Source organism: Eptatretus burgeri, chromosome 13 (genome assembly GCF_056783735.1).
Source record: "Eptatretus burgeri isolate ZD-2024b chromosome 13, Ebu_testis_v1, whole genome shotgun sequence".
NCBI lineage: Eukaryota > Metazoa > Chordata > Myxini > Myxiniformes > Myxinidae > Eptatretus > Eptatretus burgeri.
The window spans coordinates 5,533,575-5,544,483 of NC_140973.1; the positions used below are offsets into that span (position 1 = coordinate 5,533,575).

A 10,909-nucleotide genomic window follows, 5' to 3' on the forward strand; every position below is an offset into this window, starting at 1 on the left:
TAAAGGGGTAAGTGTGGCATGTGTAACTTTGGGGACTTTTTAAAGGGGTAAGTGTGGCATGTGTGACTTTGGGGACTTTTAAAATCATTGAGTATTTATTCTAAAATCATTGTGATGGAATCTTTGGAATCTTACTAAATGGTATTGGTGTTTGAAAAGTAGACAGTAGCAATTAATAAATTGCTTTTCAGCCCTCGTTGGACTTTGTCCAAAATATGGGCTTATGGATTTGGTTCAGATTTTCGTGTGCGTGCGTGCGCGCGTTTGTCTGCAACCATATCTCGGACATGTATGGACCAATTTTATTCTTAGTTGACGCAAAGACAACACATGATAGTATACATATGCACATCATTTTGTTTCACGATGCGATCAAAGATGGCCGACTGGTGGCCATTTTAGCTGGAAAAAAACCCTGATGTTGAACACATCCTCAACCATTTCTCAGACATGCATGGTCCAATTTTGTTCAAACATGGCAACATCACAGTACATGATGGCATACACTTGCACCTAACTTTATTTTGCGATTTGATCAAAGATGGCTGACTGGTAGACTGGCAGCCATTTTTGTTTATAAATAAACAAATTTATTTATAAATTGGGGGGGGGGAGGGTGCGTGGGGTGACTGGGCCATAACACGTAATATTAGCCATTTCGGAGCACTTGTAATGCTGCCTCATAATTAAAACAAATGGATCATTTTTTCCAATGAAACAGCATCCAGAGTGAAATTGAATCTCTCTCTGTCTCTCTGTCTCTCTGTCTCTCTGTCTCTCTGTCTCTCTGTCTCTCTGTGTCTCTGTCTCTCTCTCTCTCTCTCTCTCTCTCTCTCTCTCTCTCTGTGTCTCTGTCTCTCTCTCTCTCTCTCTCTCTCTCTCTCTCTCTCTCTCTCTCTCTCTCTCTCTGTCTCTCTCTCTCTCTCTCTCTCTCTCTCTCTCTCTCTCTCTCTCTCTCTCTCTCTCTCTCTCTCTCTCTCTCTCTCTCTCTCTCTCTCTCTCTCTCTCTCTCCATAATCAAAGGGTAAAGGTCATTGTAATAGACCTGCCACAGATAACAAATCTGGGTGATCAAAAAAAGTGAACATTTATGTTCAAACAAAAGTTTACAATCATCCAGTATGCTGAACGACATGGTTTGGTGGTCTTGGGATATGATTCTTCCTTTGTGTGCGAAAGGCTGCAGGTTAAAATCTTGGCTGAGGCCAATGAAAAACTTTCGGCTTGTTCTTCAAAAAGCGAGACTTCACGGCCACCGAGACGAAACACTCATTACCTCCTTCCGGGAAACATAACAACGTATAGCTTATCCCTCTGACGGATTTCCTGCCCTCGATACCCAACAACATTCCAACAATTTTTCACCCACCGTACAATCCTCCAGGTGCTTGTGTCCTGATCTTCTGAAAAAGGCAGTCTGACACATGGCTGCTCGTTCAGACACAGGCATAAGATCTGGGAACATTTTCCGGAGATCCGTGGTCTCTGCACATCGCCAATCACCATACTTATTCAGTCAGGTACGACCCCTTCTACACTGTGTCACAAATTGATTGCTAACGTTTTTCTTGATGTCACCCTAACGCTAACAGGGTTCAGCAGCAGATTCCTCAATGCCATCACCACCAATGTACTGCAGATTGATCTTAAAAGGTCACCAAGTGGTCATCGGAGAAATTTAAAGGACCATCTGCTGGCATATGTAACATTCAAGACTGTGACTGCCGGTGACATTAAAGTAAATGGATGGGCCGAGGTAGTCATACATCAAAATTCTGTCCACACGTTTCGGCCTTACATAAATCACCATCCTCATCGTGACCTTGAACATAATTGAAAAGTTATTGTGTTTCATATCCAAATTTGGTGAAAGGGACAGCACAGAAACACTACTCGATGTAGCTTGTTAAAATGCACCTCACTGCACAAACGAAGTGATAAACAAACATACCTGTACCAAGGATGGAAGAGTCTGCTGAGGTTGTCTGAAAAAGAGAGTTTTTAAAGGTCATGCTTACATCGACACTGACATTAGTCAAGGCTGCAAGACACTGGTTTAGCATCAATGCTCATCTGAGAATTTATTTCTGGTGAGAACTTTTTATTTATTTATTTGTTTATTTATCAATTTTTCTTAGTTCAAATACTGTCCACCAAAAACCTTTCTTCTTCTCAAAATGATGTATGCATGAGAAGTTTTCATTCAGCCCAAGGTTGTTTTGTCTTGTGACTGCACACGTTTGTGCACCTCGTGGCATATGTATACTACGTGGCCAAAAGTATGCGGACACCCTTTCTAATTTGTGGATTCGGCTATTTCAGCCACACCCATTGCTGACAGGTGTATAAAATCAACCACACAGCCATGCAATCTCCATACACAAACATTGGCAGTGGAATGGGCCGCACTGTATTGCTCGGTGACTTCTAATGTGGCACCGAATAGGATGCTGCGTATGTAATGGTGTGACGAATCTGGAAGCCATTTGCACACAGACAGACAGCAGCCCTCGTAGTTCAGTTACTTCGATAAGTATGTGTTTATAGTAAGGGTCCCGTCCTTCTGTCTAATGGGAATTTTGTGTGTGCACTGTGAGTTATTTTATAGTCAGGTTTTTTACATCTACAACAACAACAACACAACAACGGCACCGTCCCTCACTCAACCCGGTTGCCATTGCCCACGTGTTTTTGGCTGAAGGCATGGGCAGAGCCTCCATTGGCTCAGATCGAGGCTCCGCTCCAAGGAAGGGCATGGGACGTTTCCTCCAGCCAATGAGCGAAGGGCGAGCATCGCACGCACGCCCCAGCCAATGGGAGGCGAGCGTGCCGAAAGCAACGACGGCGCCTCGTCCAATCGGGAGGCGAGTGGCGAGAGAAGAGATCGCTTCCACCTCAAGAGAGGAGAGGGTTGGTCGTTGTTAGAGCGTCTGCAGTCTTGGTGGCCTTTGGCTTCGTCTGCGGTCGTGGTGGCTTGGTCTTGGTCGTCGTTTGCGGCCCTTTGCGGTGGCTTCTCGTGGTAGTGGCGGCCGAGCAGCCAGGGACGTAGGCCGTGGACTTCGGGTTGTGGGTTTGAGTCCCACCGTGGTGGTTTGGAGTCGGTGTGACCGCATGAGGCAGGAAGGTACCCCGGCCTGGCTCTACCGAAGAAAGACCCACGGGGTCCATTTTCTTTTGAGTGTGTGTGTGTGTGTGTGTGTGTGTCTCCGTGGGCCCCGTCTGTAAGTAGAATAGTTAAGTGCCTTGTTCATTGTGAATTACATTTCTTATTCGTGATAACTCTGCTCTGTGTCTCCCTTCCCGATTATTGCCTATTGTAAAATAAATCCCCGTGTTAAATGTTCCAGTTCATAGCCTGTCGTTTCTTCCATTGACCCAGCATGGTGCAGGCTTGAGAAATAGTAAGGCCGTTCATGCCGTAAATTGTTCATTTGGACCGACGGATCTTGGTAATCCCCCCTCGGTTTACACCCGGATCGGGCTTGGTAAACGGTCCGTTCTGCCCGAGGTTCGTCGAGGGTGTGGTTTTCCCCGGTAGTTGAACGACGTGGGTACTTAGGTATATCGAAATTAGGCAATTAACCCTGCCCCACACTGTTAAAATATTGGCGACCACGGTCCACTAAGGGACCCGTGAACTCTCGGACTTATCTGAGAGTCACGACCTAAATTCCGAGTGTTCGGTGGGAGACGACTCCACTGCTCCACCTTGTGGTCGTTTATCGCCACCGAACCCCGGCCCACAACAATAGATAGCCGTTGACCTCCCTCGTGGTTCTTTTTCGGACCCAATTTCTCTGTCCCATTCTGTGTATTCTTCCGCTTCTTTTGCCTCCCCATACAGAAAGAATGCCCATAACCACCCTCAACCAGTTAAGGAGGCATGCACTGCTACTTGGGAGTGTGCGTGCACCCCCTTGGGTTGTTCATCGGGGGCCTGAACGACAGGTGTTCGCCTGAAGCTATTCTGGCATTCACCAATCGAGCCCGGTCCCTTCCACATAGCAGGCCCTCCGTCAAGGCCAAAGCAATCGTGGCACATAAGCTTTCCCAACAGGGAAGCCATGAGATCGACCCTCACCCTCTTGCCAACACAGAGGTATTTGTGGAACGGTGGGTGAAGCGTAATGCGACACCTGCTGCCCTGCCCCTCTTTTCGCTGATGACGGGGTCTTGCCTGGAAAAGTCCAGGGGGGACACAGTTTGCCGCCTACCTGATGGACATAGCGACGGGGGCCACTTCCGGAAGCCTCAGAGCCAATGCTGGCTGACCTCCCATTGGTGGATTATCAGGGTTTGGTCATGAATGCTGTCATCTGTGACCAGCTCCTGGCTGAACTGGACTTCGATCACACCACCGAGGCTTCAGTGGTCTCAATCCCTGAGTGTGGCTGGAAGGCCCGCTTTGTTACGTGGTCCTCCGGAGAGGTCATAGCACTTCTGCATGTTTATCAGCACCGGGTCCTCTCTGCACTACGCAGCGACCTGGCACTGACACAGGTGTTCCGGGGTGATCATGATGGGGGCAGTGAAGTCCATGTTCCCATTCCTGCTATTTGGCCCTCGGAAATTGTTATATGCCGACCTTTCCGCAGCTACCGACCTCCTCCCACAACCTTGTAAAGGCCGTGTGGGAGTGGTTGATGTGTGGACCCCGCCTTCCTGATTGGATGGCGAGGGTCAGCCACCTTGGGCTAGGAGAACAGCGGATTATGTGGCCTGTGATGGAGAGGTTGCACTCACAAAACAGGGGGTCCTAATGGGCCTCCCACTTTCATGGTGCATCCTTAACGTCATCTACCTTTGGTGGTCCGCCCAGTCAGTGCGCGCTGCACGAGCTGCTACGCCCTCCCCAACCTGCTCCGTCACACCTTGTCCCAAAATGGTCAGGGACCCCAGAGATTAATTTGGACCTCAACCCTTCCAGATCTGCGGTGATGATCCGCTCACAGTTTGGCATCCTTGAGTTGTGGAAGCCTACAAATCCTTGGTCGCCGCATGCAGCGGCCGGTTTTCAAAAGGCAAACTCCTTGTATCGGACCATGATGGAATGTTTCTTGAAGAAATCTTCTGTATCTGATGGGTGCCTCAGGAGCCCTGTGGGGGTTTCCTGTTCGTGTCTGGCCTCCCCGCTTCCTGATCAAGCTCGTCTGGTCATCAGAGCTTCCGCGACTGTGGGTCTCCGGAAGGATACGCATCATCGTATGCAATGGTCTTCAGCCGGTGGGTCCGTGCATTCCCCCTCAGAAGGGTTGGTTTCAAGTCAGTTTCGACTTGGGTTCTTGCCTGGCCTCCCCTGGTGGGTGGTGCTCAGGCCCGCCACTTGGGAACTTGCCACGAGGTGTCCGTCTTGCAAGACTCACATAGCGGAGGTCCTCAGGACTGTCCATATGGGTCTTGCCTGGTGGGCAAGGTCCCGGGGACTTGTTTTGTACATGCCAAGGCAGCTGGGGGAAATGGGGCTGGTTCCTCGGGGCGGCATTTCCCGCCTGCGGGTGGGGCGCATCGCAGGTCGTGGGACAAGTCATGGCTGGGCTTCGCTGTTGTATGGCTCCCGTTGGGATGCCGATCTGTCAACATTGTCCAAGCCATTCCTCACCACGGCTTGCAGTAGTTGGCGCATGGAGGCCACAGAAACTGCCAAATTCCGCTTCTCCAAACGCTACTTGCGAACGGGCCCTCTGCACAAACTGTTTGGGGGACAAGGCCTCCATTGCAGCAGGCTTCCAGATAATCTTTTGGATCACCTGACACTCTCTGTCATGTCGAAACTGATCCTCTTGTGAGGGCCGGATCTGGCATGGAGATGGAGGATCGAACCACGGACAATTGCATACCATGTGGAGAAGACCTTGGGGTGACTGCGGAGCCGATGGAAGTTGGTGCGGGGGTGTTCATGCCCACGCGCTGGTCCAGAATCTCCTCAGCCACCTCTTGGAAATCTCCGCCCAGGTTGCAGTATGGGCTCTGCCGAAATTTGTGACAGGAGGGGAGGGGAACCTGGGAGGGACGAAGGGGAAGAGCCTGGTGCCACTCAGGAGTGAGTGGAACCAGTGATCGGCCCAACGCCGACATGCGGCGGCACTGGGGTGGGACTGATGTTCTGCCCCCCACCCTCCCTTGAATGTCCGATGACAATGATGCTCAAACCTTATACTGGAGTGAAATGTCCAAAAATTAATTAATTGTACTTTGTTCTCAACTGGGTAAGTCCAACCACTCTGAATGGAAAGTGTCTGAAAAGGTACCCTCCCCTCCCCCCCCCACCCCCACACACACTCTCTTTGGCTGAAAATGATCTTTATGCAAGACCAGTACAAGACCAAAAAATGCAAGACCAGTACTAGCATGCATTTTAGCACCACGGTAACCTTCATTGCACAATGAGGTCCCAGTATGTATTTAATCAACAAACTTCAGCTTTGCTCACCTGTTGGTATTCTGGATTGCAAGAGAGTGAGTTTTCATACTGGCCCTTCCGTGCTTGTACCGAGAGAAACGTCTCGCCTGAATTTTTGTTTTCTGTGAGGAATTCATTCATCCACCATCATAACTATAACTCATTCTTTAAAAAAACATAATTTCATCATCATGATCACCGGAACTATCCATCATCACCATTGCTATGGTCACTGTCTGACATATCATATGATTACACTGTATACAAATTTATAAACATCATGTGCCACATTCTGACGTAAGGCATGAACACCCCATAGACCATAGTTGTATTGTACATTAATCACATAAACTCATTAATTCTTTTAATTCGATCTTTAATTTAATTTATTTTGCCTTCCTAACTCCAGAGATTCCCCACAGAGAACCCGGGCGCAGCCACCTTCGTTTCAATACCACGAGTTAATTATTTTCGTTGCACTCAATGAAACCAGCTCAATGAAGCTGGTTAATTTTAGCGCATTCCTAAATCTTTTGGTAACTCAATATAGTTCTCTAAAAATCAGAAAAAGTTAAGTTTAATGCTTGGCAATTTCACATTTTCTTGTGTATATATAGAGATGGGACCATAACCTTCCTTGCTTCAAGTAAATAGTTATATGGATGACAAATTACCGTTGATAAAACTATGTGCCCAGAAACGTCAAAACAATGTTCAAGTTGGAGAAATGAGCACTTTTCTTGTCGGAACTGTTGCTAACTTCAATTCTGGAGCTTAAATTTTGTAATTCGGCTTAGTTTAACAGATTCTCGAGGTTATCACATTGGCGGAAATGAAATAAAGCCAGGAACGCTGGCAGCTCTGGGCGTTTATAAGCTTTGCAATGTATCCAGTGATTCATAGCTATGATGAACAGGCATTTGATAATATGAGTGAGTAAAGTGAAAACAAAGACTATCATTAAGAAATCGTTGCAGCCTGTTCCAAGACAAGGCATGGTTGAGCAGGCCAAAAACCATAGCGGCTTCAGACACCAGCATAGTAACCGAGGAAACTCCTTAAGACCCCATAGAGAGCGAGGTGACCGAGAATGCGCTTGATAAAGGATATAATTAAATAAGGCCATTAATTATCTTTCAAAAGGGTGTTTTAATTAACCCAAACACTCAATTTTCACTCATGCACTTCCTTGGAGTATTCTGAGTATGCATGCAAAGTTTCAGACTGCTAGGTTTCATAGTTTTGGAGTAATGAAGGACACACACACACACAGCCATTTTCTTATAAATAGATAGATATTGTTGCGAATTCACGCCCGCCGGCGTGCGATCGGCCACTCGACTCGAATGGCGGCCGCCTCGCCCACCGGAACGAACAATTCAGTCGTGACCCTCTCGGAACAATGCCGGGAGCTAGTCACGGGTGGGGGTTTAACCTCACCATGATCGTGCCAATTGCCCACCCGCGCAGGATAGGGTTGCTCGCCAAATTCGATCTACCTAAGTACCTGCGCGAGTGGTCGACCGGGCGATCGTACCACGCCACAGGCCGACTCCAGACACGAACCGCTTAAGCGATCCGTTCCGTGCTACAGTGATAACCGAGCGGTGTTATCGTCGGCCTTGACGGTTCCGATTAATTACTGGGATGTTGAACCCACTACAAACCCCTTATGTGATGCAAGATAGAGATTCAACTAGAGAAAAGACGAAGCGAAGCGGGCACAGTTCAACAAGCAAGCATTTTATTCACGCGACACACGGAAAGCACGTATATACAGCCATACAGAATACAGAAAAAGCAAAGGCAAGAGTTAAAACCGAATACGCGTACACATGGAAACACTTAAAACAATACTACTTTAAGGACAGGCGCCACCCACAGTCATTTACACAAACCCAAAGAAAAGAAAGGACTTCCCTTGGTGCGGCGGTTGAGTCCTCCTCCCACGACCTCCACTCCGAGCTCCGTCTCCTTCGCCGTCCTCCATTGCCGACTCGACCAGACTCGACGACGACACAGCTCAACTTCAACGAGCTCCTCGGGCTCCGCGAGTTCCACGAGCTCCACACCGACGCAGAGACACTCGACCATGACGACACAGCTCGGCGATGACCCAACAACGACTTCAGACGGAGGCGAGTTCCTCGAGTCAGAGAGAGAGTGAGACCTCAAGCCACCCCACTGGGACAAGGGAATAACCAACCAACCAACAACCACCACACGCAGACGAGCGAAGCGGAAGAGGAGGAGGAAGCGAGTGGAGGAAGAGCGAGAGGAAGAGAGAGAGAACGCACCCTGCCCATGTCCGTCTTTTATAGCGCGGGGCTCCGCCCTTTGCTCCGCCCCGTTTTCGGCTCCACCCTCCTTCGAGAGGGTTCTCGAAAAGGGGCGTTCCCTCACCCCGACCGCCTCACGCTGTCCATCCACCAATCGGCGGCGAGCCGCCCTTCCCCCCTTCCCTCACACCAAGCGTGGAGAAGAATGGTGGGAAAAGCCCACCAGCATCCTTGGCAGTTTTTGTTCGTTTGAAATCAAAGATAGGGAAAGAAAAACGACTAACTGGAGGATCGCAGCCCGAATGGATCACATAAATTCCCTCTATACAACGGGTTTGGGCTAACTACACATGTACCTATCGAGATATCTCACCTGAGGGCCCTTTATGGTGTAATGCGAATTTCCACAGCCGTAACAATATAATTAACAATGAGGGATAAATACAAGTAATAATGTTCAGACATTTGACTATCAAATATATATGCTGTCTTTACACTCATGACAACAAAATACCAAGAAAAAAAACATTTAAAAAAAGTTAAAATGTAGAGGAATGAAATCTCAAAAAAACACCAAATACAGTCGGAATGACACCACATTTCGATACCACAACATGACACCACAATCCTCGTTTGGATTACCATCACAACATCTTTTGACATTTTACTTTGGTTGTGGGATTGTGATGGACGAAGAAGAATAATAATGAAGAATGACACCACATTACGATGCCACAATCCTCTTCTGGTTTAACATCGTGATATCTTTGATATTGTTCCATCACAACCCCACAACAAAAGTAAAATGTCAAAAGATGTCATGATGGTAATTCATAAGAGGATTGTGGTGTCATATTGTTGCGTCATTCCAACCTTGTTTGGTTGTTTTTGTTGAGATTTCATCACTATGTTTTTTCATTTTTTTAATGTTTTTTTTCTTGCTTTTGCAAATTTTTTTAAGTTATCAAATGTTTAATGTTTTATATATTTTTTGTTATTTTGGTATGGATTAAATCCATCTACGTTATTAAATTGTTTTAATACTTGTTTCAGTTGATTTGGGGGATTGTTTGGATATGTATCATTTTTGGAATAATATTGTCCCCCCCCCCTAACATTTACATTTGATTTCTTTTCCTAATAAAACGATGAATATTTTATATTTTTTTAAATTTTGTGTTGCGTGCATGAGCCCAGAGACAAAGTAACTTCCTCATGTTGGAATAATCATCATGGCTTCCGCAGTTATTGAGGTATGTTGGGCTACTGTTTTACATTGTTTTTAGAGGTGAAGAATAAGAAGAAGCTGAAGTACAAATTGCTGTTTTAGCTCTCTCCCATTGTGGTACTCTAACAATGTATTGTGGCATCTTTTTTAAGTCTTGGTAGTTCAGAAAATGCTCAAGAACAAAAGGTATGGCTTTAAAATGCTTATGACTTCACTCCATAGTGGTTTATGAGCATATTATTGGGGATACATTTGAATAGGTGGCCATGTTTTCCCGTATCATCCCTCCATATGGAGTATCACCGTACTCCGTGACTATTAATGGTTATATATTCCAAGACATTGAATTAAAGTTATATAATCTCATTATTATTAACATGGTTTGTTTGAGTACAAACCTAATAATAGTGTTGCCTTATCTCTGCCACCCATCACACGATCCAGAGACGTTTCATTGCAGGAATCTTGCTGCATCTCCTGTGCGACATAAAAATATATCTACATATTACGTACATAAAGGTAGAATGATTTGTCCCTTTTCTTCTTCCTTTTAATTCCACTTTGCCCTCTATGTTCGTCTTTCCATTATCCAAACCTTCCTTCACTTTCCCCAACTCCCTTTTATTTCTGCAGTGCAACTCTCATGGGAGTGAGGGTTTGGGGATGGAGAGGGTTGTGCATACATTGCATGCAGGACAAGAAGATGAGAGGAGATTAAATCAGGATAAGAAGATTACGAGATGATGGGCAAATCATCACACAAAGAATTTGAACTTGGGATTTGAGCATCATGACCTAAGTGCTCAGATGGGAATAGCAGAGGTGATGTACAGTATGTACCAAGACCAATCGGTATTGACGTGCTGTGTACCTCGGGATCATGAAGAGATGGCAGGGATCGTGAAAGCATTCGCTTTCCTTGGCAATAGCTCTGTGGAGTGAGACCAATCAACCGACTGGTGGTATTACCACGTGATTGATGAGACATGCTGGTTGTGACCT

At 46.7% G+C, this 10,909-nt stretch overlaps 1 protein-coding gene across 1 annotated transcript in view; it reads right to left on the reverse strand.

Annotated features, from left to right (window-relative positions):
* The window catches only part of LOC147013721 (uncharacterized), a 21,177-nt gene extending 10,268 nt beyond the window's left edge, over positions 1-10,909 (reverse strand). The window contains exons 1-5 of the mRNA XM_085850880.1: positions 10,779-10,909; positions 10,306-10,384; positions 6,431-6,522; positions 1,952-1,985; positions 1,370-1,485 (exon numbers count right to left, since the gene is read on the reverse strand). Coding sequence (XP_085707006.1) covers positions 1,370-1,485; positions 1,952-1,985; positions 6,431-6,522; positions 10,306-10,384; positions 10,779-10,895 — 438 coding nt within the window. The 5' untranslated portion in view covers positions 10,896-10,909. The remainder of the gene's footprint in view (positions 1-1,369; positions 1,486-1,951; positions 1,986-6,430; positions 6,523-10,305; positions 10,385-10,778) is intronic.